The sequence below is a fragment of the Hippocampus guttulatus genome, chromosome 13 (assembly GCF_054856545.1).
Source record: "Hippocampus guttulatus isolate MCC_2025c chromosome 13, RoL_Hgut_1.0, whole genome shotgun sequence".
NCBI lineage: Eukaryota > Metazoa > Chordata > Actinopteri > Syngnathiformes > Syngnathidae > Hippocampus > Hippocampus guttulatus.
The window spans coordinates 5,735,511-5,752,277 of NC_141273.1; the positions used below are offsets into that span (position 1 = coordinate 5,735,511).

At 40.4% G+C, this 16,767-nt stretch overlaps 1 protein-coding gene across 5 annotated transcripts in view; it reads right to left on the minus strand.

Moving 5' to 3' along the window:
* Positions 1-8,868, minus strand: part of ralgapa2 (Ral GTPase activating protein catalytic subunit alpha 2) — an 89,589-nt gene extending 80,721 nt beyond the window's left edge. For all 5 annotated transcript variants that reach the window (XM_086126787.1, XM_086126790.1, XM_086126786.1 and 2 more), the window contains exon 1: positions 8,624-8,868. In XM_086126787.1, the coding sequence (XP_085982913.1) occupies positions 8,624-8,729 (106 nt within the window). In that variant the 5' untranslated portion in view covers positions 8,730-8,868. The remainder of the gene's footprint in view (positions 1-8,623) is intronic.
* Between the last annotated feature and the right edge of the window lie 7,899 nt (positions 8,869-16,767).

The window sequence follows — 16,767 nt, forward strand, 5'->3', positions numbered from 1 at the left end:
GGAATGCTTAGGGTGCAGTGTGCACTAACACAAAAATATAAAATATTCAAAACGCACACACAGACATACATCTTTCTTTTTTTTTTTTAAATCTATTTTCTCCTACATCTCCCCCTCCATCGACTTGGGACCAGTTCGCGGGCTCCTGGTCAATCACGATCGACTGGTTGGGCACCCTAGTTCTTGTTATATTCTTGACAGAAGATGTGTATGTTTAAACATACAAACAAAACAAATAAATAAATAAGCAAATCAGAACAAAGTGATTTGTCCAAGTTTGAAACGGGGCCTTTGCAAAACACATGAAAATAGGCCTAAACACCAATGGGAGAATGTAATAATAATGTATAATAATAATAATCATGATGATTACAAATAGAAGCCTGTGAATGTTCAAATGAAATGAAATGTTGATATTCTGATAATAATAAGGTCATACAGAACATATGTAGTTTTTTTGTCCATTAAAAATGTGATAGACAGTACTTGCACATATTATTATTTTTAATAATAATGAATACTATGTTGACATCCAAGAGCAAAAGATGATGATCTGTCTTTAGAAACACAATATTGTTCTGTTTTGGACACTACAAGGGAGTATTATTTTAAAACATTTTGTTATAGCAATACATAACAATATTTTTGTGTTTGGCAGAGAACTGCACTGTAATGCACTGAAAGTGGGTCTGAATATTTTGGACGAATAAAGTGCATGCAAAACCAGTTTCCGCATTTGGCAAAAGGTGAATGCACTTCCTTTCAGTGCGGCTTAATGGCGGAAGCCTACATCAGGTGATGGGCACAAAAGCACCAATAGGAACTTGAAACATCGACAATGTCTTTTGTTTTGCAGAAGATGTCTTTAATAGCTGTCAAAGATGACAACCCCCCCCCCCCCCCGATGTTTTAGGCTTTGTTTGTTTACATAGTCTACATTGACTCAGCATCCACCCATCCTTTTATTTTATTATAAATAAATGGTATACATATATTTAACTTTTGGTCCGGAGTCACCAGTCATAAAGGAAACTAATTTAGTGTTCTGTGATCTGTTGTTGCCTTTTTGTAATTGTAAAAAAAAAAAAAAAAAAGCGCATCACCATCGGGAGTAATGCGCTGGTTGTTTTGTGTGTTTGCGAATGCACACATGTGGGCGGGTGGTACAAGCGACCACGAGCACAAGCCATGTGTTCTCATCTGATAATGATTTGGGAGTCCCAACCATCTCCAAAACAAAAATATTATAAGTTGTCCAGACTTCACTGTGGCTTTAGCTCTTTTTTTGCTACTCGTAGAATGTTTTAAACAATATTTTGAAGAAAAGTTTGAAATTACAAAAAGGCATGTATGTACCCTCATAGGATGGTTGTGTGTGGGTTTTTTTGCACTAACTTAAGCTACACTGGAAGAATAAACTCTTAAAAGCTGTTATGACACCTACATTGTGAGGCTAAATGATGACAAGGAGCTGAAGTTTCTGAGATTAAGTCCGTGGACGTAGACTTTCACAAAAGGGTAAAAGCTTGAGAAGTGATCTCAGCATTCCCTCGAGCCCCACAGAGGACCTTGTTGAGAGCTTGAGTGTTGTGCTCATCGCTTCACCTTGTTAAGCTTTCCTCCAAAAGAAAGCATGCTCAGTTGATCTTGCCTCCCAAGATCCCTCATACATTTTAAGTAACACTAGAGGTACAATAGCATTTTGTCATATATCAGTCCAATTAAAGGAGCAGGTGTACTATATCTGCTCCTTTAAAATAATTTTGAAAATATATACGTCAGTTAAACGGACGGCACGGACATCGACTGGTTAGCACGTCGGCCGCACAATGCAGAGGTGCAGGCTTTGACTGCAACTCCTGGATCCTATCCCTGCTGACTTCTGGCAGTAGGTGGGCTACAACATGAACTTGTTGCCAGCCAATCGCAGGGCACACACAGATGAACAACCATTCACATTCACAATCACACTTAAGGACAATTTAATATCATCCGGTTTCCTCCCTCATTCCAAAAACATGCATGGCAGGCAGGTTGAACGCTCTAAATTGTCTCTAGGCGTGAGTGTGAGCGCGGATGGTTGTTCGCCTCTGTGTGCCCTGCGATTGGCTGGCAACCGGTTCAGGATGTCCACCGCCTACTGCCCGAAGACAGCTGGGATAGGCTTCAGCACCCCACGCGACCCTTGTGAGGATAAAGCTGATCGGAAAATGGATGGATGAATATTACTTAAAAATGCATCTTGATTTCGTGCGACCACCATTTTTTTCAATGTAGAGATGCAAAATAATCTAACCTCAACAAATCGGATATTGGTTTGAGTAATTTCTCCAAGACCATTAACAGAACCGTTAAGGGTGGAGCTTATCGAGACTCCAGTGTTTGTTAATTCAGCCCCAGAGGTAGTTTTGTTAGTGGTCTCAATACCTGTCTCTAAAACCTCACAAAGGTCAAAGTAGAGCATTATATTGTTTTCAAAACTAATACAAAATTGAAATAATAATCAGTTTAAAAACAAGTGATGCATTGTTAGCATCGCTTGTTTTTGTTTTTTCCATGAAGCCAGCTTCCAATTGCTGAGAAGTGTTTCTAAAATTTAGTAACACTACCTGATTCTGACTTACTCTGGGACCTCCTACATTGGATGTTGTTATTGTCCTTGACTAGCCAGTGTTTGCGCTTGAACTCTTAATCTCTTTGTGCTGACAGACAATCGTAAGATGGGTATCGCCTTTGAGCACCGGCTAACTATTTTCCTAAGATAAACATTCTCATTTTGCACAGTCAACACCCGAGTGGCTCAGTGCAACAAAGGGTCTGAGGAATATCCATTTCCACAGTCCCTCTGACTCTGCGCTGCTTGCAGCGAGACAAGCAGTGGGTGCTTTGCTGGCCTCCTATAATTAACAACCATAGCCAAATCCAGCCAGGCATGACTAGCAAATTAACATGCAGCCGCTTTCACACTCTGTCCCACAGATCTGCTCAATGAGCATAAAAACAATGGGGGGCCATTCTGAAAATAGCTCTAACCTACTGTCGGGCTTGTTTCTTTGAATGGCTTTAACATTAGAGTGACTTTATCAAGACATTTTCAGGTTTACACTGGACATAACCACCACAGAATGATAACAGTGATGGCAAAGAGGAAAAATATAAGGATGATGGGAAGGAGAATTTATTGCAATGTAGCGATGGCGCTGAAAGGCTATTCTCCATTCTGGTTCTCCATTCTTCATCGTCAGTATGAATTAGCAAAATCAACAATAAGCCAACATCAATTACAAAAGACTGTCTTCCGGAATTCAAATCCTTTGTATCACTTCCTCAAACCCAACAGCAATAAAACTGGACATGGACACAAAGTTTACCCTTTTCAAAACTCCCATTTTTCTCTCCATATTGATAATAGTGCAGGATGGTCAAGAGTTTGTGTGTCATGCTGGATCACACATCAGCATCCAACGCTCACATCAATCACATCACTGGCTTCACTTATTTTCACTTTCGCGATATCAACCATCTTGTGAGCCCACTAATAATCTGGACAATATATTCCAACCATCCCACACATTGCGCTTGTCCTTGCAATTTACACTGGCTTTGAGTAAATACTCCAAATACTGCGTTTGACAATTAAGGCTCATCATTGCCTTGTTGCTCCCAAAATCTCTGACCTCGGTGACACCTACACATTGGCTGCTCTATTCAGATCCTCCTCACCATTCCACCAGCAAATTAAACCATTGTGGGGTCGGGGTCTTTCAGCCACTGCTTTGACATCGCTGGTATTCTTCTCTGGTGGTGTCTCAAAAATGTAAATGAAGAAGAAACCCTCGCATCATACTTGCCCTCTGAGTTTTTATTTTAATTTTGAGACACAAATATTAGTCTGTTTCCAATATGTACCTTGACCTTTAAGGAGTTCAGTTTTGGAGCTTCCTCGCATTGCTGTGTATTGAACAGACTAAATGCATTACTGTTACGCTGAAGAACAAATTTAATACAATTACAATTTGTTTTACAGTACAGTGCATACATTACTCGGGGCTTTTTTTGGGGGGACTGTTTGACTATCATACTGTCTGGAACATATGGTGGGCAGATAACGTCATAATAAAAACCTGCTGGTATTTCACATTTTCCAGTCAACTAGCACAAATAGTCCGCGATGGCGAAATGAATACCAGTAGTGGATGTTGATGAACATAAAACAACATGAGCAAATACTCAGGACAGGTGCACTATAATGGAAGAAGAAACAACTCGTTCCGGAATTTTATTGCAATGCAGAGGCATTTGATGCCGCAGGTTGCAAGACGGAACAAGAGATACTCACTCATATCACTATGAAACTTTTAACAATGCACTTAGCAAGGCATTAAAGTGAGCAGAAGTGCATTGCCACATCAGACTAAAAATGTGACGTGCATTCAAATGCCGTAATTGTTCACAACAGTTCGGCCAGTCTAGCCAGTCGGGAGTATGGAAACTCCTCCCATGTGACTGCTTTGCAAATCAACCGAGGAGAGAAGTCCAAGGAAGAAAGATGAATGTAAACAGAGAAAGATGTACTTGAAAATATGAAAACAGTTCAAAAGCATCAGTTGAGCTTGTTTCTATGCCAAATATATTTTTGCAAATATCGGGAAGCTGCTCATCTTCATCCAAAGTCCCCTATCTCAACTGAACTTGGGTGAGACGCAGGATACACACTGAACTGGTCTCCAGTCACTCGCTGTAGACACATGCCTTTTTGCTCCAAAAAAAAAAATGGTAACTGTAATTACATCAAATCATAGACTCTGTCAGTCACACGGGGACATTTAATATTTAACGGCAAAGGACATTTCAAGAATGTTGCAAGAGAAGCATAAACCTTTTTGGTGGCTGTTTGTCCAAAGTCAATCCGATATAAATTGTGATATTCGAGTAATATTTTTGAATGTCATTCCAAAAACACCTTTTTACAAATAAATATCTGCTTCCAATACGTGAGCAGCATCAAATACTGCAGGAAATCTACAGAATTGTATGTTTTCTTTTTATCCGACAATGAGTTGCTGGTGACAAAATATGAGGGACTTAAATGGAATGACTTGAATGCATTATGATGGCCTTTAACTTGGCTTGAAGACCCCCCCCCCCCCCCCCCCCCCGCAGAGAATCCCCACAACTTTTAATCGAGGACCTGCGATATAGCAATATTTGTGTGCAGAAGAAAAATTGAGTCCCGGCATACTTTTAATAAGATCCAGTTTAGAAAGCGCCTATTGCCCTGATATTAATTGCATTTATTCTTCACATAATTCCCTCGAGTCAACCTTTTCCATCGACACACTTTCAGCCGAGTACACACTGACCCACTTTTGTCTGTGTAAAGGGCAAATGTTATCGAGTCCACCATATGCTAGCAGTCATCCAAAGTAGGTGTGGAGCTATTTTGCTGAAATTAAATTGAATTGAAGCAATTTGTACTTTTTGTTTATATGCAGGGCTCCGCAGTGGACCCTAACCTCAAATTTAGGTGCGCACATGAATTCGAAATTGACTTGCAAAGTAAATATTCACATTTCCACTCATTTTCACTATATTGCTGATAAATGGGCGGAATTGTGGGGCAGAGGTTTGTCAGCAATCGGAAATATTCAAGAATTACTGGTAAAAAAAAAAAAAAATCTGCAAATGCAAATTTCTTGGTCACACGTGCAAGTAGATGACAAATTTTGTAGTAGTACATGCCACCATTTAGAGGCACTCTGCAACCCTGACATATGCATTTTTCTAAAAAATATATATGATCAATGAATACAGTATCACGTTGACATCATCGTGGGAAAAAATCCTTTGCAATTCAAGACAAATATTGCAGATTACAAGCATGTCCAATGGTAAACAGAGGCATTGTTAAGCAACAATTACACATTTAATTAAAGTCGTGCGATACAACGATAAATATTCTAGAGCGACATAAAAACGTTGAGCATACAACGTAACCTTACGTCGTCATTTTGATGTGTGGGGTATTAAATTCTGTTGCTACACGAATATAGCGTCCAATATGATAACACAACAGTTGCATTTCTATTACATCATCGTTTTCCCTCACTCTCCAGGCATGACCTACGCTCAATCCAAGTTTTACACGCATGGATCAGTTCGATTAAATGTGGGTTGATTAGTCATGCCTGTAGAATAGGCGCTGGGAAGACGTGCTAAAGAGGCAGCAGTTATGTTACTTTGGAACTGACTTTGATAAACTGAGTTTGTGCAATGAATGAAGGCTAATGTGACTGTAGCAATGCTCACCCTTTGTGGCAGCGTGTTTTCATCACACACAAATACTTGCTGAGGCACTGGTAGAGGAGCTTGGATGTAGTCAACATTGTACATTACATAACAACACGTGAACCTACACACAAAATGTGTTGAGTTCCTCGAAAACTGGTTTTACAACCAGATATTATGAATGGTTAGTTTTCCCACTGGATTTTGTGTTTTATTGTATTTTTATTTATCGTACATTCATTTTATTATGCTTTTATATAACAATGTGTTTTATACATACATGGATAAAACATAAGAGAAAAATGCCACTACTTTAATATAATATAGTTATTGGGGCGGCGGCCCGGTAGTCCAGTGGTTAGCACGTCGACTTCACAGTGCAGAGGTACCGGGTTCAATTCCAGCTCCGGCCTCCCTGTGTGGAGTTTGCATGTTCTCCCCGGGCCTGCGTGGGTTTTCTCCGGGTACTCCGGTTTCCTCCCACATTCCAAAAACATGTGCGGCAGGCTGATTGAACACTCTAAAATTGTCCCTAGGTGTGAATGTGAGTGTGGATGGTTGTTTGTCTCTGTGTGCCCTGCGATTGGCTGGCAACCGATTCAGGGTGTCCCCCGCCTACTGCCCGAAGACAGCTGGGATAGGCTCCAGCACCCCCCGCGACCCTAGTGAGGATCAAGCGGTTCGGAAAATGGATGGATGGATGGATGCATTAACATTTTGACTACGATATTACGTGTTACCGGAACTTGCGTAAGCGGAAATTCCACTACCCGTAACCCGGATGGAGGTGTAATGCCGCGGGAGCTTAAATACACGTAACGCCCACCCGATGCGACGAAAAATACATAACGCTGAAACAAGTTTTCACTTCGCGTTTTTCGATCATCAGATTCTAAACGACGACGTGTAAGTGAGTTTTTATTGCCGTGCGTTTTACTGTAATTGTGAATGATTTTAACTTTATTCACATACGTCCTGGAGAACGCGGCACTAGCTTAAAAGCAGCACCCACTCGACATGACCGAAGAAACGTGTTCGCTTCGCCGTTTTCATTCATCAGATTCGAAACGAAGATGTGTAAGCGACTTTTTATTGGCGTGCGTTTTACTGTAATTGCGAAAGATTTTAACTTTATTCACTTACGTCGTGTAGATCATCGCATCGAAACGTAGAAGAACTGTAATGACTGGAGCGGAGCGAGTGAAATGCATCCGTTTGAGCGAGGCTGGACACAAAGTTAAAAAGATCCAGCAGACACTTGGAGTCGGAAAGACGCAAATCTACGAAACTTTAAAAAAACAAGGCATCGATTCAACTCCTGATGACAAGCCACCATCCAGCAAGGAAGCAATGCAAATGGCAACAGAAATCCTTCAGTATGCACAAGAATTACCAGACATCGGTGATCAACGGGACAGTTACTTGCAACTAGAAAGAAAACTGTATGACACGTAGGCAAACATCGTCTTAAACCAAAGAATGCATCCAACAAAACAATCCAAAATACACATTTTTTTCCCAAGACAGAAAAAAATAAACATTAAAATACTGTACATATTTTACTGTTGTGATTTTTTTGATACACCTGTATTGCAGTTTTTGTTATATAAACAGTTTTTGGACAATATATTTTTGTATTTTATTGATTGTGTTGTTACACGTGCATTTTGTCAACATACTTGCAGGTTCATAAAGGACATGTACCATGCTCATTTCCCAAATGAGGAATTTCTGTTATCAGGACAAATTGGACAGCGCAAACACGAGTCCGTACTAGAGAATATTTACTGTATCATTTTCAAATGCATAATCTCCAGGTATGCAAGTTGAGATCAGTTGCTCCAGGCAGTAAAAATGAGCTATTAGTATTCTCACTTCAAACTGAAGCCTAAATTGCCTCGTATTTGTGCAATTGTTGGAAATTTGACAGGAATTAATGCTATATTACCAGGAAAGACAAAACAACAAATGAAAACAATGGTTCCAGCAGGCAGTCGGGAAACTGATGCCCGAACGAGGCACGGTCAGTTAGCATTGTCAGCCTTGTTAGCAGCCAGGGGAGCTAGCACCCACGTTGCATCACAATAGATGAGTGTTCCTCCAAGCAAAATGCACGGAGGCGAGAGCGGCGTGCATAACATGCCAGGGTGCGAGTCGAGCCATTTTGGACATGAGCGGAACCTGCCAGCCGGCTTAGTAAAGTGAGCAGTCACTGACTGACAGCCAGCCAGCCTGCAAGACAAGTCGACTGATGTCAGCTAGCAAGCTCGACTAGCTTAGCCTCGATCGGCGATGCAAAATTAAAAAAAAAAAAGCACGGTATCATTTCACTCACCCAACAGTGAGCGCAGGTGCTTCAGCCGCGTCAGAACATCCTTCTTTGGGTCCAAAACTTTCTGTGTAGATTTCTTGACGTCTCCATGGCCCCTTCGAGTGAACATTCCGCTGTCAAATGCAACCGGGGAAGCCGATCACCTGTGTCGTTACCGAGGCTCCAGTGTGACTGTCACTTCCCTCACCACCACTCGATGCTTGCTCGGTAAACATTCGCCCAACAGCCGCCAGTGTTTTCCCCCCTTCTTTTTTTTCTGGCTAGAGTGTAAACACGGAAGCGCGTCTGACAACGACGAGTGGTCTGTCTGAGTACGCCTACTGATTTATAACCTTATATTTGCGTCGACCTGTGGACGGTTTTCATTTAAACTGAAATCTTTCGGTTACCCGTAATACTTTTATTATGTATTTTATTGTATATGCATTTTTTTTAAGATGACACTTTTCACATTTTCAGTTCTCCAATCGTGCATTCAAAAGCCCACTAAGTAAAACACGCTTGGTAGCTAAAATCAATCAATATATATAAATTTATCTTTTGCGAGTCGATTCTATGCAACAAAATAAATGTTACACCGTATTTGCGGTTGACGACTCATGGCTCCGAAGCGCCTCCTGGTGTTTTGCAATACAAAGTCACGAGAGGAAATTGATCGACAGCAAATGTTCCCGGAAATGATGCATTCTATACGTAAGATAGGCATGCTGTGTTCGCACATTTGACGTAAAATGGGATGGTAAATTGTAAGTGTTAAATGAAGTTGGGGAATATAATTTATTAATATGCACATAACATCAGTGACGCACGGCTTGGAAAAAATTGGGGATATTGGCTTGTCATATGAATTGAATGAACCTAAAATATTATATAACCTTTCGAATGGCAATGTATTTTGACTTCTCTTAACTTTTGAATGCAGAAGTCCAATGGTACCTTTTTGCACCGCTTGCTGTTCTCGAGCAAGAAGTTGAAAGGCAAAATCCACCACAGGTGTTGTGTTGTTCATCTTTCCAAGGACTTCCAATTCTTCTGTCTCCAGCCTCACTGTGTCTCCTGATGACACTCTGTGACGCTAAGCGCAGTGTAAAAAATGTGAATAGCATGATGATGAAGACTGTTTAAACACCAATTCTCAATGAATCAGAACACCTCTTAGGCTATTTATGTATTAAACACCTGGTGTGAATGTTGCCATTTAACTCTTTGTTTGAGAAGTACTGAAATACTGAACAGCTGAACGTGCACACAAACATTGAGAGAGCGATTAAGTTCACTAGTAAAGGTTGTACGAAACTGTATTTTAGGTTCACCCTGATACTTTGCCTAAAAGCCAAATATTTTGTACTTATTGTGCATCTCAGTAAATTTCAATACTGTATTGTAATAAAAAAATTCAATTCAAAAATTGTAATTATGATTTTGCGATAGCACTGTATCTTAACACAAACTCCAAATTCACCATTAAAAGATATCTGAAAAATATACAAAACAAGGAACAAACAAAAATGATTATGAGTATTCAAAAAAATGATATGAATTAGCCTTGGCCCATATCTTTAAATAATCTGTATTACACAAATTTCCTTTTTTCAATTGAATAAAAATGTTGTCATCGATAATAAATCCACTTTTCTATGATATTCTTATTTATTATGATGTACCTGTACAAACATGTAAGCGCACAGCTCGCGGTACATCAAATAATATACTAATGCATCATCGCACAATAAAAACAACAGGGTTTAAAATGTCAACATTTATTCAACGCACTGCAAACTTTTTTTTGTCCTTGTACTTTATTTAACCATTTAAAGAAGTCTAATTGAGATTCACATACTGTATTTTTAAAGGGGAAGTCAACCCCCCGAATTTTCTTTACAATATGTTCTTTGCAGCCCCCCGAGTTGAAACACTGCATTCTGATTATTATGGCATTTGTCGAATATGAGTTAAACAATAAAATCCATCCATTGTTGTCAATCTCAGGAGCCATCTTGCCCATTTTGTGAGTTGCTGTTGACTGATAATGACATCACAGTTCCTTGGGCTCATGTAATGACCAATGATGGCTCAGCTTCAGAAAACAGCTGAGCCGTGATTGGTCGTTGGTAATCAGTTCTTTGTTGTTGGAATTGCCCCCTGTTTGAGATGCATTACACAGTGTTGGAACACATCAAAGGCTGACTGTAGGAATTCAAGGATAAGATAAGAAAACCTTTATTAGTCTCGCAATGGAGAAATTCCCAATTCACAGCAGCAAAGTTATCAAAGGAAGAAGTAGAACAACAAAATATAGGAGCTGCTGGAAAGGCAGCCACTCTCGCGGCGCCATTTTGAAGTCAAAATAACAAAAATAGCACAACACTTCACCACTTTTCTGCATACATTTTGTTGTCTGAAGCAGTTATAGATGAAAGAGGAGAGGATCAAAGTGTCCTTTCACCAGTGGATCAGAGACGTCATGCTGAAAATGTGCACACGTCTGCTACAAGCTAAGTTTTGAAAGCAAACACGAAGCTGTAGCGTCCATTGACGAAAAGAGATTCGTTCACTTCTCCTGTCCCACGTAATCCGCTTCAAACTCCAAGCCGCGACTCCCAGTTCCAAATCCGCATCGGCGCTCCGCGCTAACGCTCCTTTCTTCTCATCGTCGGCTCCTCAAGACTTACATCCATCCAGACGCAGACCGTTCAACAGCACCGATCTCTCCGCTGAACAAAGCGGGGCTGTGAAAAATGCTGCCCATTCCAGGCGCAAGACACAAGCGCCCCGGGACTGTCCAGCAACGACAGTCAAATGGCGCCGACATTCCTCCCAGTCAAAAACAGTGCTGGTATACCCATGCTGCCGAGAAGGCGCAACCACCGAGCACAGAGTCTCCTCCTTGATGAATGTCGTGGCCAAAAAATGCTGAAAAAAGTCCACATCATTTCCAGACGACGTAACAACAAACACAAAGTGACAAAACAAACACAAAAACAACAAAAATATATACCAATGAATGGGATGAGCTCCATAAGACTGCATCATCACCATAAGAATAACTGTATTCAAAATATTGTCCCAAAGATTTTTTACATACAGGCAGAACAACAGAGATCACAAAATGCAGCCCTGGGGCATACCCTTCTTCATAGGGAGGAGAGAAGGTCCATCGCGTATCAAACATTGTGATTTTCCAGACAAGAAGTTGGAAAAGCAACAAACAGCTTGCTCAGACAGACCACATATGATAGAGCTTAATTGTCAATGTTTCCTGGTCCAAAGTACCAAACTTAATTTTAATAACATTTAAAGGGAGCTGTCCAGATTAATTTAGGGTGGAATTAAATTCATGTTCTTTAAATTGTTTTCGGTTGTTTTGTTTTGTTATTAAGTGAAATTAAACATAATCCATTGATTGATATTGAGGGGGCGTGGGGGGAATGTAGACCTGATACTGTACTCTGTAAAAACTCAATCTTTTTAATATCTGGCTTATTTTATGTGAGCCACAATGTCAGGGCTGGGTAAATATTTGTATTTACATAGATTTAAATCAAACGTCCCCTAAATGAAAGTTACGTTGTCTTCGTAGGTAACATCTATAGCATAATAGGTTTATTACTTATGTTTTTAGTTTTTATTATTCATCTCTAATTTGAAAGTCCAGGTATCACCAGAGCCACCAAAAGGGGGCGCCCAAGTCATTTGAATCTGAAAGAGACGTCAGAACACACGCGGTTACAATCCAAAGGAACAAACAATTACTTATAATATTCCAGGTCAAGGCAATAGTCTGGAAGTGAAGTCTCGTGTGACTGTAAATTATGATTGTGAGAGAAAGGAAACCAGTGATTTATTCAAGTGAGTGCTGGGAAATATTGATCTGGGACAATGTGGCTGAAGTGATTGTGTCTCTTTTTCAAGATTGCTTGAAGAAAATAAAAGGGAAGAACAGAACTTAAGACAAGGAGTAAAAAAAAAAATAGTGAAATCCGCCTTTGGCCTGCAGTTTGGTATGACACTCATTATCTGAAGTGGGCCATTCGCAGGAAGGAGTAATCACCGCCGTAATCATCGCCCAGTCTTGGCAAACCTGCCCTGTTGTTCAAGTGCATCTTATGGCTTATTATCTGAGATAACATAGACCATCGATAATCTTTCAACAACAACAACAACAGCCAGACGCAATACTTCCCCCGTGTCCTGCACCAGCAAGTATGTGAAGGTCATATCATGAGAATTATGTGCTAAAACAATTTACAGTTTTTTAAGAGGCCCTACCTACACCGATTCAGTCAAGTAGGACAGACGTTCTATCACAAAAATACAATATTACGCGCCAGGTTCTCACTTCTCATAACAATCTCGGAGTTGCTGGTGTTTTAAAGGCGATATGACCAAAGGGTGGCACTGCAGCCTCACAAATGAGGCTCTTCTCAACGGTCAAGCTGCCTATAATCCAAGGTTTGAAAAGCACTTGTCGCCTCTAAATTGTTCCTACAAAGAGCTTGGAAATACTTGACTTTTCTCCTTATGTGGTTATGGATTTCCCTTTTCCACAATTAAGTGCCATTAAAAGCTAATGTATCCAGTTAAATCACATGAAAGCAGTGTTGAGGGTGGACAGCGGCATATTTTGCCCATCCACTTCGTGTGACTTCAAATAAAAAGATATCAAATTCACAGAATAATTAAAATATATAAACAAACAACTATGAACGATATGGGTCAAATGGAAAATCCACAATTTGTTAGATCAACCGCAGTGGTTGGAGAAAAGGAACAAGACCAAAGAAATTACAAAATTAAGTTGATAACGATTTTTCAATTCCTTTTAAGACCTAAAATGCACCTAAATACATAAAAATACATCACATTTCGGCATCTGGATGTTCAAGGGTTTGTTAGACATAGATACAACGTATCTAAGGCAAGTAAAGTGATGTGATGAGACGTGCTGACTAATATTTTCTTGGCAAATGGTTCGACACTTTTGTTTTTTATGTTAAACACTCCACGCGCGCGCACACGCACACTCACACTGACACGCACACACACAAACACACACACACACACACACACACACACACACACACATTTTAACAATTGAAGTTAACACCTAATTTTTTGAGTGATAAGAGTAAATGTGCCTCATTACTCAAATTTACAGTGGACATTTTGACAAATAATACAAAACAAAACTTCAGTAGCAAGTATCTTCACCCTACAGAAATATTTGAAATCATGTTGTGTCGTGTCGCTTTCGATTCCACACGAAAGCACACTCAAAGATCTTCTCTTGCTTATATGTCAGCTGCCACCAGGGGTCGTAGTTGTGCCCTCAGCAAAGGTATCCAAGAAGGCAAGGTTCATATCACAACATTTATACATGTATGTTAATTGTTTGATTCAGAACATTGGGTCAGAACTTAAGCAAAGGTATAAATAAGACCTATGATAATATTTTATTTAATGATTCAGTCAAATGACGAATTACAAAATTGAAGTTGTGTATTAAACCTAAATTATCTAGTGTATAGATCCATCAATTGCTAAAGTCTCGTGTTCATGATGCACACGCTGGATTGGGGCACATTACCATAGGGGTTAATGAGGGGGCACTCTGAAGTAATTAAAACAAGAGCATTATGTGCGACTGTTTCGCATAAGGTACTCACTGCAAAATATGCTATACTTAATTAAAACTCTTTGCTGACAGCATGTTGTATCTTCCAGGTAATCTGCTGTGAAATTAATAAGGCCCGAGAATTAAATGATGCGGGGGTTTTTTCTGCAGTGTGCATGACAGGGATTTCCATTTGGAATGTGTGATCCATATTAAGCTGGAAAATAGTTCTTCAGGTTCCCTCGCTAATCTGATTCCAATTTCACTCGTGATGCGACACTGTAGCGACAAGCTAGGGGACGTTTAATTGAAACGCCTGCGCTTTTTAATTGGATTCTGTTAAGTTGTGAAATCGTCTCCTGAATTACCACCGTGTGCCTTTAAAAGCTGATACCGACTGGTTTCCAGCGGTGATCAGTTGAGGGGCTGAAATAATGCCTCCATTCAACGATGTTTCCCCGTACTGAGGCATTCTTGAATTTCAAGCCCAACTGCATGGTCGGTGGACAGCCTTGCATTTCAAAGACAACACTATCTGTTAAATGAATAAATGGTTCTTGGGGGATGCTTCAGACTCAATGCAAAGACTCAACACAACAATTAAACCTGTCCTCACAGAGTGGGTTCAAGATGTCACACAATTTCATTTGATGGAACCTTCGATCTCACCGCAGACCCGACCCATTATGACATTATTCTGGATGAAAACACAAATCTTTCCATCGCAAATACTTCAGCTGTCAGATAAGCATTCCGAGGCAAGAAATCATGAGATCATAGTCAAGCCAAGGGCGTTAACAACCGACTGTCACAAGTTCAGTTCCTGTGTGGGTGGCGCACAGTGAGCTTCCTTCACCTCCTCGAGGTTGGTGCTCTCCTAACCTCATACATTGAGATTTGTGTATTCTCCCATTCGAGGGCCAGTCTCACCCTCGTGTGGGAAAAATAAATAAATAAACCCCCCATCCCACAAAAATAACCCTGCTCTCCCACTGCCGCCTTCTCCACCTACATCCGTGACCCCCTCCGATAAGCTTGGAGTTCATCCTTTTCACTGATTAGTTTGCTGGCAGATTGAATGGCCGTGTGTCACCCTGTTGGCTCTGCCTGCGCGCCTGGATCAGCAGGTGGCTGCTACACTGTCCAACATGATACTGAAACCATTATTTATTCTCTGCCTGCCCATGAGCAAATCCAAGTTTTCCACCTCACACAGAATTTATGGGAAGTAGATGCCATCTTTGGCTAGTTTATATTCTAGAAAAACGATGCTGCTGAAATGTGATGCTGATGCTACTTGTAAAATGTATTCGATGGCATTTATATTCTAGCGGAGGATACTGACAGTATGAGGTCATTAATAAGTTCGTGGGGGGAAAAAAAATCACTGTCCTTCTGTATAAACTGTGTGTAATGTGCACATTGACATGTTTTTATTTGTTGTCCTGTGTGTTATTTATGGTCCGAACTGAAGCTCCAGGACTGTGAAATAACAAGCACAAGAGGGATTTCACGCCTTTTCCTCTCCGGAAAGATATGTCTTTCCTCACTCAGCACAATGTCGCTCCCTCCGCAACAAACTTTGTTTACTTCCAGCACACCAACAGCCTATATATTTCCTGAAAAGCCAACAGAATTAAATGGTATCATTAAGAATGGGTTCCCACGGGTATAGTGCATTCAGGTTTACTTACGTTACACCTCTGGCCTTTTTATCGTTGTTATCAATGGCACGCTGTGCATCATTAGAAAAAGACAAACAGCCTTGTTTCTTTCTGGGAGGCAGACAGAAAATCAATGCTCAGTTTCCCATGAGCACCTAATTAGCTGGACACTTGTGCGCTGTTAAAACACAGAGCAGATCTCTTTGTCCGTCCGGTCGATAGGGCGAAATGCACGAGAGACACCTTCAGAGCTGATAAAGTGTCAGAGAGGTGAGGAGTAAACACACAAGTGACACTTATGGTCTAGCACGTCTCACACCTACTATATGCTTTGGCAGACTCGATTTCAACTTTATCGGCACAGGCACATTTCACACTGTGCCCCCCCCCCCCCCAAAAAAAACCAAATGTTTTTTTTCTTATCTCGTAAATGCCTCAGATGATTTTTGATCCACACAAACGGCGCAAGTGCCACCGCTGTCTTTGTTGTTGTTGTTAATGTTGTAATATCAATGACTTTGTGAAACTACAATAATAAGAAATATACAGGTTAGCAATGATTGTTTGTTTGGGTTTCATTCAACTTGCATTCAAGAGAGACACGTCTCTACGATTGCTTAAGGGTAAAGTGTGGTCACACTGATTACTTTACAAGGAAAGCTCAAAAGAAAGAAAGTAAGAAAATACATAGCTCCCACTTCAAATGCCTGACAGTTCAGCAAGCATCTGAGGGAGGAAATTCACAAATGTGTTTTAGCTCTTCCTTCGCTTTTTTGATGGGAATGGTGGCAAACAGGGATATATATATATATATACAGTATGCTGTATATATACCATCAAAACCGTAATCTGAATTTTTAACACAAGGA